We start from the raw sequence: 19403 nt of genomic DNA, 5'->3' as shown, positions 1-19403 counted from the left end.
ACCAGACCAGGACTGAAAACGGTTTAGTCGTGGTTCAGTTCAGTTTTTCATTTTGGTTTTGGAGACAAATAATGAATAAAATTGTTGTTTTCTTTTTTTCGTTCTCTTATTTTTGGTTTTATTTTGAAAAATGAATAAACAAACGACACACAGATTGTTCCAGACAGTTCGTTGTAAAGAAAATATGTCAGATTTTAGATGGTTAGAAGAAGAAATAAAAGATAATGATGTCACTGTGAAGCGCTTTGTGTTGCATTTTTATATAAAAACCTCTCCATAAATCAAAGTTTGATTGATTGAGACAGACTCCCAACCAAAAAGTTACACAGTGCATCTTTAATAAATAAAGATCTAGTTTCAAGTCCAACTCCTGCTTCAACTTCTGACGTCGTTCCTTTAAAAATCCCTCGACTTGAATTCACTTCATACAAAAACGTTTTATCACACACGCACAGAAATCACAAAGTCGATTTTATTTACATCATTAATTTACATAATACATTAAAAAACTAAATGTACATTCATGAGCTGCTCTCATGTTTGATTATTCTACAGTTCGCGACACTCAAAAGTGCATAAGGTCCAAAACTGTAAAAATACAATCATACGTCCGGTGACTGGAGGAGGTTTGTGTGACTCTGTGAAGTCGCCGCCATCGAACACAAACAAACACAAACAAACAAACAAACAAACAAACAAACAAACACAAAAACTCAATCGTGTCAGTCGTTTGTGCTTCGTTTGTGCTGCTTTAGTTTTGGAGATATTAGGGTCATTCCAGGCCAAATCTCCGAATGCTTCGCTCGACCGTCGAAGAAAAAATTCTAGGAGGTTCACACACTTTCCAACAGAAAAAGTCCAAAATTCTTTATAGTTTTGTCATTAAAATATTTCGTCAACTCCCCCCTGACCTGTTTTGAGCAGAGTTTTCCGAGGAGCCACTTTCCGATTTCTGTATCTAAAAAACTATTTAAGCTCCTTCAAATTTTCAAGGGTTAAAATTTGTCAAATGTTCTTGTAGAATCTGGACTTTTACACATGAGCTTTTGATTTATCACAGATTTCTGGAGGCTTGAATTTGCTCAGAAATTCTCCTCTTCAAATCCAAATGTTGGACATTTTAAAAACAGACGTCTAGTCTTTCTAAAACTGTCCATTTTCTGTTGGTGGGTGCTTCATTTTTTTTGGTATAACTTGGTAAAGATGCACCAAATTTATGTTTTCCATCTTGAACACTTCATATCTTGTAGATCGTTCATCACAGAGGTTCAGTTTTAAAATACAAAGTCCACAGTGTCGTGTGTGGGAAGGTTTATGTTCAATATCAAACCTCTGTCTGTGAAACTTTCCACCGTTCCTTCAAAGATCAGATTTGTGCTTCGTTCGTGCTGCTTTGGTTTTGGAGATATTAGGGTCATTTCACGCCAAATCTCTGAACGTCCCACTCGACCATCTCAGATTTGACAGAAAAAATTCTTTCCACAGTCTTTCAAAGATCAGATTTGATTTGATTTTTTCCAGCAAATTCAAGCCTCCAGAAATCTGTGATAAACCAAAAGCACATGTGTAAAAGTCCAGATTCTACAAGAACATTTGACAAATTTTAACCCTTGAAAATGTGAAGGAGCTTAAATAGTTTTTTAGATACAGAAATCTGAAAGTGGCTCCTCGGAAAACTCTGCTCAAAACAGGTGAGGGCAGAGCTGACAAAATATTTTAATGACAAAACTATAAGGAGTTGGGAGAAAAAATTTGGGGCTTTTCCTGTTGGAAAGTTTGTGAACCTCTTAGAATTTTTTTCAAACCTGAGATGGTCAAGAGGAACATTCGGAGATTTGACGTGGACTGGCCCATTAACGATTCTTTTATAGGTCAAATTGGGGTCGGCAGCCTCCAGGAAGCTTCAAAATGAAATAAAACCACACAAAATAATGTCCATCGTTTGTGCTTCGTTTGTGCTGCTTTAGTTTCGGAGATATTAGGGTCATTCCGGGCCAAATCTCCCAATGTTCTGCTCGACTGTCTCAGGATTTGACTGAAAAAATTCTTGGAGGTTCACAAACTTTCCAACAGAAAAATTTTATCTTCCAACTCCTTATAGTTTTGTAATTAAAAAAATATTTTGTCAACTCTGCCCTGACCTGTTTTGAGCAGAGTTTTCCACTTTCAGATTTCTGTATCTAAAAAACTATTTAAGCTCCTTCAAATTTTCAAGGGTTAAAATTTGTCAAATGTTCTTGTAGAATCTGGACTTTTACACATGTGCTTTTGGTTTATCACAGATTTCTGCTCGAAAATTCTCCTCTTCAAATTTGAGGCAGTGTTTGTAAAATATCCAAATGTTGGACATGTTAAAAACAGACGTCATTAAAAGATCAGATACAGGAACATAGACGCCAAAAGATCGGATTTGGGTCACTTCAGGCTGCAGTCCGAACGCAGCCTTAGTTTAGGTTATTTTCTGTATATTTTAGTCTTTTGTTAATTTACCTTTTACACCCCTGTTGGGATAAATGAAATAATGTTTAATCATTTTTCCATCTTGACTGTTTTTGTTACTTCCCTCACGCCCAAACGAGCTGGTCGTCACAATAAAATATGAATCAAAAGCAACTTACTCAAGACTGAAACATGAAAGAATCGTTAATATCTCCAAAACTAGAGCTGCACAAACCAAACTTTTTGCAACACAAATGAAACTCAAACGATTGACTCCATTTCGTGTCGTTTTAGAACATTTTTGACTCTCCCTGGAGGCTGCTGACCTCACTTTCACCTGTAAAGAATCGTTAATATTTCTAAAACTAAAGCAGCACAATCGAAACTTTTTGCAGCGTATACGAAACCGAAATGATTGATATCTTTTTGTGTAGGTGTGATGGTTTGTTGGAGGCCAACTTCACGGAGATGTTTGCGTGGGGGTTTTGTACATCCTCTCACATAAAGTTGAGCTGCAGGGTTGAGTAAAACTCTGAGTCGTCTCCAGTTTTCAAATCTGCAAAAAGCAAAGGAACAAAAACACAATGACAAATGGAAAGAAGCGATGTCACTTTTCACCCGATGCCAAATGATTTTAGTTTTTTCTTTCTGAATGTTTGTATCTGTCTGTCTGTCCTACTGTGTCGTCTAACCCAGAGGTGTTCACACGCCAAACAAACTGCACTGAAACACTCTGTGTCCCTTTTTTGGACCCTCCCCCACAGTTTGAGAACCTCTTCTTTAAGAGAACTTCCTCTGGCACTTTACACAAAACTGTGAAAAAAGTGAAGGAAGATTTTTAAACCTGTTTTTTAAAGTTCCAAACTGGAGTTTCATTCTTTTCTGGTTTTGCAGTGATATTTACCAGCCTCTGCACATTTACCAAACCAAACACACATCGTGACAAACACAGATGCATTTATCACTTTTGTTTGACAAACTTCAGCCAAATGTGGCAGTAGGTCTGTTCTGTAGATCCGCTCTATGCTGTAGACCTGCTTTGTGCCAACACTGGAACACAAATTTAGACTGGTTTTTGCTTCACGTTTGGTCTTGTTCTTCTAATCAGCCGCACTGTGGGAGGGGCTTGTGTTGGCTGTACGCAGGAAGGAGCGAGAGCGTGAAAAGGCGAGGGGCGGCGTGCTGACGTGAGGCAGATGGACAGGTAGGATGTTTAGGAAGTTGAACCTGCCCTGTGATGCACGCTGGTACACGAGGGCACACGCTGTCGCAGACGAGCCGTGCATAGGGAGCGTGTGTGTTTGTGATGCGCCGTAGAGTCTCCGCGGGTTTCAAATGAGCGCACAGGCTGCACTGAGACGCCCCACACGCTCCTGCACCCGCTACAAGTTTATTACCAACAGCAGCGGCCGGAATGAAATATGATCACACTTGTTGAGTGTCAGACCTCGAGTGAGAGACAAGACCGAGTCCAAACGCGAGTCCGAGACGAGACACGGAGATCTACCCACACGACCTTGGTGATCGACTGGTAGATCGAGATCGACGTATTGAGCACCACTGGTTTAAACAAATAAATTTACAATGTCCTGTCCCACCTCCTGATGTCATCGTGTGGTGAACAATGAAAATTTGAAAGATGCAAATTTAGAGAGATCCAGAATAACGCTGCGTTCTGTTGCGCTCGGGACTCAAGTAAAACCGACCTCCACCTCGAGAAAGTGCAGAGAATGGCCAATCAAATCAGGTTTCTAGAAGGTATTTTCTAGAAACCTTGGTATAATTTTTGATTGCATTTGGGTCCAAGTGCAAGTGTTAGGGGTCAGATTTTTGACATTCAAATGTCTCTTATTCAGAAACTAGAGGGACTATTGAAATAAGTAAAGTATCAGAATGTAGGAAAGAGTTACACTCCAACAGGGTCAAGTTAAACCTGTGAGATTCTTTCAAGTTCAAGACAAAAAATTTAAAAACTCATGTCGGTAACGGAGGGAATGAAATATGCAGCACTTTTTGGTCAATAAATCCAAACAGTGATAACTCTTGGTTCTCACTTACATATCCTTAACAAACTGGTTTGAATATTTGCTTCATATAGTTTTCTACCATATGGTACAAGATTAGGTTGAAAAACCTCTTAATAATTAATAATGAGATTTTTTATTAAGAAAGGTCATGGTAACGGAGGGAAAAGTAACGGAGGGAAAATTGTACAAACAAGTAGAAGGTGCAGGATTTTACATCATTTGTCACTTTTTTCTTCTGAATACTTTAATATTACTTCAAAATGAAAGAAACTATTTCTATAAAATATGTCAGTCCTTCCAAGCTAATTTTGATCATTTTAAATACTTTTGGTTTTTTTTTTAAATCCTGTCCCTTCATCAACAGTTCAAAGATGGAATAACACAAGATATGATGAAATACAAACATTTATTTACATGATTTTTGGGTCTTTGAAATTTGGGAAATAATTTTTGTTCCATGTTTCATACATGGTCTGTTTAAAACATATGGAACTTTACAACCAAAAATGGTCCAGAAAAAAGGTCAACAGTTTGATAAACTAGAGTACATATGTATCTGTTCAATACATTTTTATATCAGATGAATTAACTTGAATTTTTGGCCTTGTTGTTTACTTCTGCTTGACCAGGCCCAATTTTTTATTTCAAAACCAAATAAACTCTGTTCTTAAATAAAGTTTTTAATCAGTTAAGAATTTTAAGTCAAATTAAATCAAACATGCATTTGTGACCTCGCGGCTTGACGACTGTAACTCTTGGTACGCTGCATTGATCAGGCCCAGCTCAGGTTTATATTTTTTTTAACATATATATAAATATATATATATATATATATATATATATATATATATATATATATATATATTATTCTCATTGATTTGTCTATTGTATGTTTTATTTCAGGGTTTCCGAAACACAAACTCGAGCTCGTTCAGGTGGATTTACGTCACAGTAAACAGTAAACGAGGAGAACTTTACCTGTGAGTTCCTTCGGCTGAGGTGTCTCTACGGTGGCGACATTGGCGTAAATAGTGTCGGGTTTTTCTCTTTCTGCAGAAAAAAAAATATATATTAAAAATCACGTGAGCAGAAGGTAAATTTAAAGGCGCATTGTGTAACTTTTCTGGTGGAGCTTCTGTCAAACGCTTTTCTTCATGGAGACGTTATTGCTTCATCTGAATTTTTTCAAAATAAAACCAAATATAAGAAAATGGGGAAAAAAAAAAGTATTTATCTTTATTATTTGTCTCCAAAACCAAAATGAAAAAACAGATAATGATAATTTTTTTCAGTTTTCAATTTTGTGTTTAAATGAAAAATGAAAAAAAAAAAAAAACGATAACGGACGTTTCCCGTTTACGTGACGTCCGTGACTGCGATGTCGGACTTTTGCACCGTGTACAGACTGAACCAGGACTGATCCAGGTCCGGGACCAGACCAGGACTGAGACCGAGACCAAAGCAGGACCAGAGCGGGACTGAGACTGGGACCAGAGTGAGACCAGAGCAGGACCAGACCAGAGACTGAGACCGGGACCAGCCCGGGATCAGACCGAGACCAGAGCGGGACCAGAGCGAGACCAGACCAAGACCAGACCGAGACCAGACCAGGACAGACGGGACCAGACCAGACCAGAGACAGACAGACCAGACGGGACCAGACCAGACCAGCCAGACCAGACCAGACCAGAGACCAGAGGACCAGAGCGAGACCAGACCAGACCGACCAGACCAGAGACCAGGGACCAGAGACCAGACGGGACCAGACCAAGACCAGACCGGGACCAGAGCGGGACCAGACCAGAGACCAGAGCGGGACCAGACCAAGACCAGACCGGGACCAGAGCGGGACCAGACCAAGACCAGAGCGGGACCAGACCAAGACCAGACCAAGACTAGAGCGGGACCAGACCAAGACCAGACCGGGACCAGAGCGGACCAGACCAAGACCAGACCGGGACCAGACCAGGACCAGAGCGGGACCAGACTGAGACCAGAGTCGGACCAGACTGAGACCAGAGCGGGAACAGAGCGGGACCAGAGCGGACTCCAATTTTTGACTCCGAGCCTCCGCAGGGTCCGAGCCTCAGCTTTGAGTTCTGGTCCTGCCGTGGGCTCTGAGCTCTTGTCTCAATCTCAATTCCAGTCTGGTCCCAGGACCTGGATCAGTCCTGGCTCAGTCCGTTATCCGTTTTTTTTTTTTTCCATTCTTCATTTAAACACAAATCAAAAACTGAAAAAAACAAATCATTATCTGTTTTTTTCATTTTGGTTTTGGAGACAAATAATGAAGAAAATTGTTGTTTTTTTTGGTTTTATTTAAAAAAACGAATGAACGAATGACACACGGATTCATCTGGAATGTTCCGCAGTACGGCATTAAACCTTTCTATCTTCAAACCAGACCAAGTTTAAAGGTCAGATCTGTGGAGAGGCGACGCCGCTGACGGTCAGAACGTTTGTTTTTCTTGGTATTTTTGAGCTGTAAAACCACTTGTAACTGAATAAATGTGAAGTAGAGATGTTTAATGTCACACTGTGGAACACTGAAGGCTGAGCAGTGACATAAGCCCGTGCGGCTCGTGTGTGTGTGTGTGTGTCGTGTACGTGCAGAGTACAGAGGGGGGTTTGACCTTTCAGCTTCCTCCTCCTCCGGACGCAGACGAGGGCTGGTTTACACCTGGTTTTAGACCTGGTTTAGTCCTGATTTAGTCCTGGTTTAGTCCTTGATTATTCTTAGTTTAGGCCCCGTGTTACGGCCACAGGCCTCCAGATCCTCCTCTGGCCACATCTGCTTAGATCCGTGTGTGTGTGTGTGTGTGTGTGTGTGTGTGTGTGTGTGTGTAAGCCTCCATATACAGACCCCCTGCTGTGATGCTGTGATTGGAGGAATCAAGTTAAGTTGGCATCTGGAGCCCCTCCCCCTGATTGGTGGAAGCTGAAACACCTGGCCAATCCCGGGCCTACACCTGGAGCTCCGGCCCTATAAAAGGACCCGCCCCCTGCCACTCAGGGCAGCTGTTCTGGTTGTGGACTTGCCTGTTACCTTTGTGTCTCTCGTGGTGTGTTTTGTTGAGACTCTACAGTCCTGGTGACTTAGACTGGTTTTTGTTTTTCTGTTTCATTTTTTATACCCTGTTTTTCTTTAGCTCATTTTGCCTTATACTGTTAGCCACTCTGTTTAGAGCCTCTTTTTGTTAATTCCTGTAAAAATCATTCTTTTGTTAGTTTTACCTTAAAATTCTGTTAAATAAATCACAACTTTAGTTTTACCATTTTACAATCTTGGTTATTTTGTTACTTCCCCCTGTCCCTAGCAGAGCTGGGTCGTAACACCCGTTTAGTCCTGGTTTAGTCCTGATTTAGACCTGGTTTAGTCCTGGTTTAGTCCTGGTTTAGACCTGGTTTTAGACCTGGTTTAGTCCTGTTAAATCCTGTTTTAGTCCTGGTTTAGTCCTGATTTTAGTCCTGGTTTAGACCTGGTTTAGTCCTGGTTTAGTCCTGGTTTAGACCTGGTTTAGACCTGGTTTTAGACCTGGTTTTAGACCTGGTTTTAGACCTGGTTTAGTCCTGTTAAATCCTGTTTTAGTCCTGATTTTAGTCCTGGTTTAGACCTGGTTTAGTCCTGGTTTAGTCCTGGTTTAGACCTGGTTTAGTCCTGGTTTAGACCTGGTTTTAGTCCTGGTTTAGTCCTGGTTTTAGTCCTGGTTTAGTCCTGGTTTTAGTCCTGGTTTAGACCTGGTTTAGTCCTGGTTTAGAAATGTGAAAACAGGAAAATCCAACAATTTATTTCAACAAAGTAACTGTAATCCAATTCCCACTCACTGAAACAGTAACTGTAACTGAATACAGTTACTCATCATTTGTACTCTGATTACTCCAGTACATGTAATCTGCATAACTCCGACCGAAAAGTTCCAGAGTGCATCTTAAGCCTTGAGCCCAGAGTTTCTGTGCGGCTCGTGTGTGTCGTGTGTGTGTGTGTGTCGTGTGTGTGTGTGTGTGTCGTGTGTCGTGTGTACGTGCTGAGTGCAGAGGGGGTGTTTGACCTTTCAGCTTCCTTCTCCTCCAGACGCAGACGAGGAGGGCTACTGTTGGAACCGTCGCCGCGGCAACAGTAAGAGCGACGATGAGGACGGAGGAGTAGGCGAGAACGGAGGCCGGGCCGTCGGAGAGCTGTGGGGGGCTTCCCGCTGTGAACAAAACCACAAACTGACCTCAATAACAAAAACAAACACGAGGCACAGACGCGACAAAAGAACATCCTGTTGTTGTTTTTGAACTGTTTCCTGTGACCTTTTGTGTTTTATTTTATTTTATTGTACTTCTTTCTGTTTTATTTTGACTTTTTTTTTTTTTTTTTTGCTACTTATTTAGAAATTTTTATCCAAATTTTTGTCCAAATCATTTTCCTTGCGGATCAATAAAGTTTGTCTAAGTTGAAGTCTAAGAAATCAGGACTAAACCAGGACTAAACCAGGTCTAAACCAGGTCTAAACCAGGACTAAACCAGGTCTAAACCAGGACTAAACCAGGATTAAACTGGGACTAAATCAGGACTAAACCAGGTCTAAACTGGGCCTAAACTAAGAATAATTGTGGACTAAACCAGGTCTAAACCAGGACTAAACCGGGACTAAATCAGGACTAAACCAGGTCTAAACCCAGGTCTAAAACCAGGTCTAAACTAGGTCTAAACCAGGACTAAACCAGGACTAAACCCAGGTCGACGCTCTTGTGGTCTGCGGAGGAGAGATCGAGGGCCGCGGGCTTCGCTGCATCAGACGACCCTGGAGATGACGGGATCGTGACGTCGTTTTCTAAACGCTGCGGTTTGTTTGTCCAAACGACAACGTGACCCCGGCCAAAACAAATAAAAACTTCTCCACTTTGACCAAAAAACCTTGTCGTGTGGACGCCCCCTGAGACAACAAAGAATAATTCCCCATTCCAGTTGTTCCCTGTTATGGTTTTGTTTACCTTGTTTTTGGACACACGCAGGACTGAACCGAGACCTGGGACCACACCAGGTCTGAACTGGAACAAGACCAGAGCTAAACTGGTCTCAACTGGGATCAAAACCAAGTCGGATTCTGGTCTAAACCGTAGCAAGTATAGGCAAGTTTCATTGTTGACAAAAGCGCGCGTTGCATGCTGGGAATTATTTTGGTCGGCGACAAGAAACGCTAATTCAACACGACGAACGGAGCGAGAAAACATGTAAAGGGTATTGATCCCGGTTATTGATCCACTCTAACGGCAGAGGACCCAAGACCATTTGACCAGAAATTGGTCATAAACATCGACGGACGACAAATCACCCTTTTCAACCCCGACAAAAGGTGGACAAAACCAAATTTCTGGTCTGAATCTCCAACTACCTGGACAAATATTCACTTGGGCGACATCCACAATGACTTGGTGGAAACTCCTGGGCCATTCACAGCAGAAAAGATGAAAACCTCCAAGAGTCTGGATGTGTTGTTGAACTTGTTGGAGTCCACGGTTTGTTAGGATCTTCTACGTTTGCTCTGCGGATGTTTGAAAGTCGTTTAATTCACCGTTAGCGGTTCTTTTCACTCAGGATACGAAAAAGACATTTTCCTTCTTCCGTGCTTCTATTTGTGCGTCCGATAATGCAGCAGGAATTTACCATTATCGGGGATAAATACGTGAGGTTACGCACTGTGTTTGACGCTATTGTGTTTCTTGCCTCCGACCAAAATATTTCCCAGCAGCAACGCGGGCTTTTAATAACAATGACGTCAGCTGAAACTTGCCTATTGTCTCTATTCACGCGTACGTCACAAACCGGGAAGATGTTTTGGAAACATGCGATGACGACTTCCTGCGGTGGGCTCTGTTCGCAGTATAAAAAATCTAAGAAAAATGACAAAATGGCCCAGTTTTCTTCATCTAAATGTCATTGTAGCGTTCTGTTATGTTCGGCGAATCAACTGTAAGTGACTTCGAACATATGAGTCTCGTCCTCCATGAAAAACTTTGTCAGGTTATGAAGACCACTGCCATTTTATTATAGCTTTATAGTTTTTTTTCACAGTCGAGCCCAGTGTCAAAAACTACACCAGAAGTTGTGGTTTGTGACGTAAGTGTGACTAGAGACTATTTTGGCATCTCAACTTGTTCTGTTCTATTTAGCTCCGTCCACCTTTTCCTGTTCTTTGTGGTGGCACTTCTGGATCGCACTCATTTCAATAAAGAACTGAACTGAACTTGAGTTTTGCTGCTAAAATAAAATATAAAATAGGCAGATTTGTGTAAAATTGTCAACATTGCTCTGATTCTCTGGAGTCTTTAAAACTTTAAAACAGTTTTGTGATTCATATAGAACATATTTGTGTTGAAACCGACAGCCCCATGAACAATAACACAAACCCAAATGATGAACTTCTGGAATAAGGTGAAGGTGACTGACCCGTTTTGAGCACGTGCAGTGGACTCTCTGCAGACAGCGCCCCCTGGTGGCTGCACGTGTACAGCCCAGAGTCTGAGTGAGACGCAGAGGGGATGGTCAGGTTTCCACTGGAGCTGTTCCCAACACAAGAACCGTCTTTAAAGAACTCAAACGTTCCTTCAGTTCTCGGTTTGTCTGGGTTCCAAATGCACCGAAGTGTGACTGTGTGTCCCTCTGTTACAGGCAGCGGTGGGCTCTCCAAGATCACATCTCCAGCTACAAACACAACAGAAGCACAACGCACAAGTTCAAGACAAAGAAATTTAACTCAAGAAATCTGCAAAAACAATGGTTACCCTGAGCAACGTGTAAAATAAATATGTTTTTGTGTACAGATGGTTTGAATTGACAATATTAAACGTATTATTTCAAAATGAGTTTCCTCCGCAGGGTGTCTGGGTGCTCTCTTAGAGACAGGGTGAGGAGCTCAGTCACACGGGAGGAGCTCGGAGTAGAGCCGCTGCTCCTCCACATCGAGAGGAGCAGTTGAGGCTCGGGCATCTGTTCCAGATGCCTCCTGGACGTCTCCCTCGGGAGGTGTTCCAGGCATGTCGGGGCCTCCTCCCAGTCTCTGGACTGGCCCGGGAACACCTCGGGGTCCCCCCGGAGGAGCTGGAGGACGTGTCTGGGGTGAAGGAAGTCTGGGAGTCCCTGCTTAGGCTGCTGCCCCCGCGACCCGACCCCGGATAAATGGATGGATGGATATTAAATGTAAAATTTAGGTCGAACATTTTTCACCACTCATCCAAGGTGCTTCTTCAGTTCTGGGGCCTCATTTATAAAAAAAAAAACTGTGTACCAGTTGTCGTAAACTAGTGCGGACGCCTAGTAGCGGCACAGACATTATTGTTTTCTTGTCAAAGAGCAGCTCTCATTTGCAAGAGCTTTCCTCATTACACAAAAATGTGGTGAATATTTAAGGTTGGGGTCAGGTTCGGGCAGTCGGCTTCGTGTCGTGTAAAAGTGCACAAAAGTAAAAGTGCTCAAGTTGCGTTTAGTCCCAGTGCTTCATTAAACCAAAAAAGCTCCTGTGCTCCGTCCGAGGGAAGAGTTTTTGTCTCAGGTCGGGTCATTATTTCGTCCTCTGTGTTGGTCACAGTCTGTGTTCTATAGGGTCTGTGGTCGCGGTGTGGACTGTAGGAGACTCTGCACTGCACCGGGAACGTGGCCGCGCTCGTGCACGAGTTTGAAATGTATAATATTTTAGAGAATAATGAGTGGAATAAACAGCCCTTCTCTGTGTTTTGATGAACCAAACACTTAAAATGCGCAAATCTGAAGGTCATTCTTCTATATACGTGGATTTTCTGATCAAACTCTTCCTCAAACTCTGTTCACTTCTGTTTCTCTCCACGAGCGTCGCTTTATCCTCGTGTCTCCAGACTTTGCGTAGAGTTTACAGGAGGTCCCGAGTTGGCGTAGAGTTAAACAAAGTGCCACGCTTTAATCGAGGTTCATAAATACCGCGGTTGGGGTAGAGAGCAAGTACGCAAGGATTTGTGCGTAAACAAGCTTTATAAATGAGGCCCCTGGTCAAACGCTGGCCTGAAGGAGGAGCTAACTACACTCAAACTACTCTGAAGCTAACACTCTACCTGTTTACAGTTTCTGTTTGTAGCTCGGTGGGCTGGGGACTTTGCCTGAGTCATTTTACAGAATCATCCAAGCCCCCTCGGGTGGAGCTTTCACACCACTGAGCCCACAGACTTTCACTGTAGTTTTCTTTGTTTAGGTTTGACAACGGAGCTGTAAGTGGGAGAGAGAAACTGGCTGATGCAAAAGACAAAACCCTGAGCCACAAAGAAAGCAGTGTGGTCTCTTCCACTCAGTGCGGTGAAGGCTACAGTGAACAAAACAGACAATTCACAACAGGATGTGCCAGCGCAGACGAGAGAACAACACGGGACCTCAGTCGGCTGTTCATCTCCGCCGAAAAGTCTCGGACAGTGAGGCACAGATCTGAGCCAGAGAAAAGAAACAGTTTGAGAGAGGAGTTAAAGAAGCTGTTTTTGTTAAGAAAGAAAATCCATCTTTGAACAGGAATGGAGGTTTTTGGATATAATCATCGAACTTAAACCTAAACAAAAAGAAAACAGTGAGAACCTGGTCAGGATCAGAGATGATTCTGCTAAATGACTCATTTACAGCCCCCACTCAGTGCAAGTTCAAAGGTCAAGCTACAAACAGAAACTGTAAACAAGTTGGGTGTTAGTTTCAGAGTAGTTTCAGTGTAGTTAGCGCCCCCTTCAGGCAGATATAAGTCACCAGTGTCTGATCAGAACTGAAGAAAAAACGTTTCTTCAGTAACAGAATTGAATTTTTCGTTTATTTAGTGTGTCCGTCTCTATCCCAGTTTTACACAAGAAATGTCCGAAGTTTCCTTATTTTTGACCAATCTCATCTCTGCCAACAGTACAAAGTAGAGATGTAACAATATCCAAATCTCTCGGTACGATATTTTCACGATACACATCTCACTGTACGATATTTATTGCGATATTTTGTGAACACTAACAAAACTGTGAATGTCTTTTTCCTCTTAAAACGCCTTGACAAGAGTTAATCCAAAGAACTAAGATTTAAAAGTGTTAGAACTGCTATTTCTTCACGTAGTTTGCACCAAAACGGAGCAAAAAAATTATGTTTTTTAAGCTATTATTGCACCATAACAATGAATTTAAGCAAAGAAACTTGTCGCCAAACGGCTGACCAGGTTTTGTATTCACCCTGTGTGTGTCTGTGTGTGTCCAACCGCGATAATTCCACCATTTATGGACCGATTGTCACCAAATTTGGTACGTGGGTCAAGCCCCCGCAAAAAAAAAAAAAAAAAAAAAAAAAAAGTTTGTTGATGATCCGAGGTCATTTGAGGTCACACGGGTCAATTGAAAGGTCACGCCGTTATAAAAGATCGGCTATTTCGGCAATTTTTGAACCATCTGCGGCCTAAAATATTCACCCAATCGTCACACAAGTTGGCACACACATAACCGGGGCACACTGGATGTTACGGGTTGAAACCGGTCAAGGTCAAATATGTGTTTTTGGTCATAACTCCACTAAGGATGGAGCTCGAGCAACAGGAGTGTCTCAAAATCTCAGAAAAATTATGATCTGTTTATTTATTTCTATGTATTTGTTTAGTCAAATATGAATAGTTTTCTAGATAATCACTAATTATAACAGTTCCTTTCTCTTTCAGTGTTGCCGTTAAAATTCTAATTGGAACCAAAATAATTTCCCTATAAAAGGCTTAGGGAATGTGCAATTAAAACTGCACGTAGGTTCAGGAAGTGTGCAATCAAAACTGTGCATAGGCTCAAGGGGAATGTGCAATTAAAACTGTGCATAAGTTTAAGTGTGCAATTATTAATAGAATAGAAGACTGCAGAGGGTTTGCGTGTAAAGAATAATTTAAAGCTCCTGTTGGTGCGTCACTCGTTTTCACACTTGGTCTCGTATATATTTTTGTTCTGTGGTGTTAGTTTATGTGGTGTATTGTGCTGTGTTGTCTTGGTTTTTTTTTTTGGTTTTTTTTTGATAAAGCACGTTACCCCCTGTCCTTATCTTTTTATCTTAACTTAATTTCCATTTCTTGTTTTTCTGATGATACACGACACACTGATCTACAGTCACAAAACTAACACACAACACCCCGAGTAAAGAGAGGTATTTTTGTAGGTAAAATACAGAAAAGCTTCTTAAAAACGACCAAAACACAAAGAAAATGTGACTGTATTGACTCATGTTCATGCGAAGGCCGAGTGCAGAACAGTTTTCTTTAATTACGCACTCGTTTCAAAATTTTATTTTTACAAACCGCCACAAACCGAGAGTGTCCCAGTTTTTTATTTTGAAAATCTGGTCACTCTACATTTGCTATATGGGTCCAGTCAAGTGTTAACGGAGGGAAACCGGGTCAGATTTTTGACATTCAAATGTCTCTTATTCAGAAACTAGAGGAACTATTGAAATAAGTAAAGTATCAGAATGTAGGAAAGAGTTACACTCCAACAGGGTCAAGTTAAACCTGTGAGATTCTTTCAAGTTCAAGACAAAAAATTAAAAAACTCATGTCGGTAACGGAGGGAATGAAATATGCAGCACTTTTTGGTCAATAAATCCAAACAGTGATAACTCTTGGTTCTCACTTACATATCCTTAACAAACTGGTTTGAATATTTGCTTCATATAGTTTTCTACCATATGGTACAAGATTAGGTTGAAAAACCTCTGACTTTTTGACTCATGAGATTTTTTATTAAGAAAGGTCATGGTAACGGAGGGAAAAGTAACGGAGGGAAAATTGTACAAACAAGTAGAAGGTGCAGGATTTTACATCATTTGTCACTTTTTTCTTCTGAATACTTTAATATTACTTCAAAATGAAAGAAACTATTTCTATAAAATATGTCAGTCCTTCCAAGAACATTTTGATCATTTTAAATACTTTTTTTTTTTTATCCTGTCCCTTCATCAACAGTTCAAAGATGGAATAACACAAGATATGATGAAATACATCCATTTATTTACATGATTTTTGGGTCTTTGAAATTTGGGAAATAATGTTTGTTCCATGTTTCATACATGGTCTGTTTAAAACGGATGGAACTTTAGAACCAAAAATGGTCCAGAAAAAAGGTCAACAGTTTGATAAACTCGAGTACATATGTATCTGTTCAATACATTTTTATATCAGATGAATTCACTTGAAGTTTTGGCCTTGTTGTTTATTTCTGCTTGACCCATATATCTCAAAAACACTTGCACTGATCACAGGAAAATGAAAACGTGCTCTTTAAATCCATTTTGTGTTTTTTCTTGAGTTCTCAGATGATCTTAAAGCATTTTCCTAAAGTGTGTTGTGTGTCTCGTTCTCACCGGTCACAGTGATGTTCACCACAGCCCCACACTGTCCGTCTTCAGACTGGCACCAGTACACGCCGGCGTCTCTGTAGTACAAGTTACTGTTGAAATACCAGCTGGATTTATTCTGCGCTGGGTTTTTCTGGTTTGTGTGACGAGTCGTGTTCCTCATGATGGTCCATTCAGATGCGTTGGTTTCATCTCCGCAACTCAAATAAACCGATTCGTACTGAAAGAACTGCACACGACTCGGGAAAACTCTCAAAGACACTGAAAAGAAAAACAAATGAAGGACAAATATTACTCTGTTTTACAAATCTATGTTCTAATGCTGTTAAAATTTGTCTAAGTATTTGACTTAAAATGATGTGACTAAAAGAAAATAGTGAAAAAAATGCTCAAGTAAAAGTAAAAATATCACATGAAAAAACCTGCTTAAGTAAAAGTATAAAAACCTGTTTAAAAATGTACATGAAGACTAAAAAGTAAAAGTATTTCGCACACTTTTTGAGATCGAATGAAGCCTAAAATGTTGTGATTTTGATGCAGATTTGTGATGATTTTTGATAAATAAAAACAATTAAATCCATGTATTTTTCCAGCTGTTTGTATTTGTGTATTTTTATTTGCTCAATGTGTAAAAAAAAAAAAAAAAATTCAGCAGGTCTCCAACTATAAGAAAAATACTTTTTTCTTTTCAGTCCTGTTCAAAAAATGTAGTGGAGAGAGTACAGGACTAAACCAGGACTAAACTAAACCAGGTCTAAACCAGGTCTAAACCAGGACTAAACCAGGACTAAACCAGGTCTAAAACAAGGTAAACTAAACCAGGACTAAACCAGGTCTAAACCAGGACTAAACCAGGACTAAACCAGGTCTAAACAAGGACTAAACCAGGACTAAACCAGGTCTAAACTAAACCAGGACTAAACCAGGACTAAACTAAACCAGGTCTAAAACTAAACCAGGTAAACCAGGACTTAAACCAGGACTAAACCAGGACTAAACCAGGTCTAAACCAGGTCTAAAACAAGGACTAAACCAGGACTAAACCAGGTCTAAACCAGGACTAAACCAGGACTAAACCAGGAAACTAAACCAGGTCTAAAACCAGGTCTAAAAAAACAAGGACTAAACCAGGACTAAACCAGGTCTAAACCGGGACTAAACCAGGTCTAAACCAGGTCTAAAACAAGATGAACCAGGACTAAACCAGGACTAAACCAGGACTAAACCAGGTCTAAACCAGGGACTAAACCAGGTCTAAACCAAAACGGACTAAACCAGGACTAAACCAGGTCTAAACCAGGTCTAAAACAAGCTGAACCAGGACTAAACCAGGTCTAAACCGGGACTAAACCAGGACTAAACCAGGTCTAAACCGGGACTAAACCAGGTCTAAACCAGGTCTAAACCAAGGTCTAAACCAGGACTAAACCAGGTCTAAACCAGGTCTAAAACAAGATGAACCGGACTAAACCAGGACTAAATCAAGTCTAAACCAGGACTAAACCACGACCACAAAAGCCAGATGAACCAGGACTAAACCAGGTCTAAATCAGGTCTAAACCAGGACTAAAACAAAATGAACCAGGTCTAAACCAGGTCTAAAACAGGACTAAACCAAGACTAAACTAGGACTAAACCAGTTCTAAACCAGGACTAGTATTGAATATCGGGACATTGTCTGAGCATGAGAAAACTTAAAGTCGTGGAAGAGGGTTAATAAATAAAAAATCTCTTGTATTTTTGATTCAAACGTTGAGTGGAATTTTCTGAGATGAGAAATTAAAAGTGACATAAGTCGCAGGTCCCAAACTAGAATAAAAATACTTTTACTTTTCAGTCCTGGAGCAGAAAGTACAGATACCTGCTCTCAAAAGTACTGAAGTAAAAGTAAAAAGTACACACTGTTAAATCCACTCTATTAAAGTACAAATACCTCAAATTTCTACTGAAGTACTTTACTACTTTTACGTTGCATCATGTTTTCTGTTGAGCTGCAGTGTGTCGGCGGCTCGTTCCCGCTCAGACAGACGTTAAAAAGTTTCTTACCGAGGAAAGAGCAGAGCGCGGCCAGGTCCATGTCCGTGTCAGTCTGACGTGGCGTTTGATGTATTTTGGTTTTGTACAGGATGCTGATTCTCTGCACTCTCACATGGCCTGCTTCAGGTTTCCTGTGATCTCGAGAGTTTAACAGTTTTAACAGTTAACCACAACACAGACACAAAACACAGAATCAACTAGAAATGTCAAATTACCACAGAGGAGTAGTAAACTTCTATGGGGCATCAACTGTAACACGTAAACTCTTTAAATCACCGTGTTGCCGGATATTATTTTGGAAAACGCTATAGTCGCCAAAAACAATATATTCAAATGTTCTCTCTGTGAAAAGTCACTTCCCCTTCAGATACTGTATCACAGCACAGTCAGAGTGCGGCCTGATGATGAAACCGCCGCACTTCACATGAGGTTTGTGAAGTCGCCGTGTTCAGTTTTGTGTCATGTTTTTGTCGATTAATGGAAAACTGTCATGTGGGAGCCTGGGTGGTGTAACATTACAAGATTATCACATTATAACATTATAACATAACATAGCATAACATTACAAAACATTAGGACAATAAATAACATTACAACATTACATTATAACACTGCAGTATTATAACATCATAACATTACAACATTATCACATTATACACACATTAAACATTATAACATCCATCCATCCATGTTCTTTCGCTTATCTGGGGCCGGGTCGCGGGGGCAGCAGGAACTCGGGCCGAAGCAGGAACTCCCAGACTTCCCTCACCCCAGACACTTCCTCCAGCTCCTCCGGAGGGACCCCGAGGTTTTCCCAGGCCAGTCCAGAGACATAGTCCCTCCAGTGTGTCCTGGGTCTTCCCCGGGGCCTCCTCCCGGTGGGACATGAACACCTCCTGAGGGAGACGTCCAGGAGACATCAGAACAGATGCCCGAGCCTCAACTGGCTCCTCTTGACGTGGAGGAGCAGCTCCTCCCGTGTGACTGAGCTCCTCACTCTGTCTCTAAGGGAGACGCCCAGCCACCCTGCGGAGGAAACTCATTTCAAGCGCTTGTATCTGCAATCTCGTCCTTTCGGTCACTACCCAGAGCTCATGACCAGAGGTGACGTAGACTGACGGTAAATCGAGAGCTTCGCCTTTCGGCTCAGCTCCTCTTCACCACAACGGTCCGATACAGCGACCAAATCACTGCAGACGCTGCACCTGTCCACCTGTCAATCTCACGCTCCATCCTCCCCTCACTCGAGAACAAGACCCCGACACACTTGAACTCCATTATAACATTACATAACATTTATAACATTACATAAAACATTATAACATTACAACATTATATTATAACATTTATAACATTACATAACATTTAACATTACATAACATTTATAACATTACATTATAACATTACATAACATTATAACATTACAACATTATATTATAACATTTATAACATTACATAACATTATATAACATTACATAACATTTATAACATTACATAACATTTATAACATTTATAACATTACAACATTATATTATAACATTTATAACATT

At 41.0% G+C, this 19403-nt stretch overlaps 1 protein-coding gene across 4 annotated transcripts; it reads right to left on the bottom strand.

Moving 5' to 3' along the window:
• Positions 1 to 454: 454 nt before the first annotated feature.
• LOC110172767 (low affinity immunoglobulin gamma Fc region receptor II-a-like) lies at positions 455 to 18291 on the bottom strand. Of its 4 annotated transcripts, none has more exons than XM_055156744.1 (7): positions 18069 to 18291; positions 17863 to 17991; positions 15823 to 16077; positions 10863 to 11157; positions 8516 to 8659; positions 5445 to 5516; positions 455 to 2995 (listed from the first exon to the last, which is right to left on the bottom strand). In XM_055156744.1, the coding sequence occupies exons 1-7, from the start codon at positions 18097 to 18099 to the stop codon at positions 2773 to 2775; spliced, it is 1149 nt and encodes a 382-aa protein (XP_055012719.1). In that variant the 5' UTR covers positions 18100 to 18291; the 3' UTR covers positions 455 to 2772. The 4 variants fall into 4 exon arrangements, with proteins under 4 accessions (XP_055012719.1, XP_055012720.1, XP_055012723.1 ...); XM_055156745.1 differs by having other exon boundaries at positions 17863 to 17984; XM_055156747.1 differs by having other exon boundaries at positions 2804 to 2995; positions 10903 to 11157; positions 18069 to 18285.
• Positions 18292 to 19403: the final 1112 nt, after the last annotated feature.

This window comes from Boleophthalmus pectinirostris, unplaced genomic scaffold, assembly GCF_026225935.1.
Source record: "Boleophthalmus pectinirostris isolate CB_2022bp ecotype Guang Dong unplaced genomic scaffold, ASM2622593v1 HiC_scaffold_20, whole genome shotgun sequence".
Lineage (NCBI taxonomy): Eukaryota > Metazoa > Chordata > Actinopteri > Gobiiformes > Gobiidae > Boleophthalmus > Boleophthalmus pectinirostris.
This window is presented reverse-complemented; position numbering and strand designations above follow the sequence as displayed.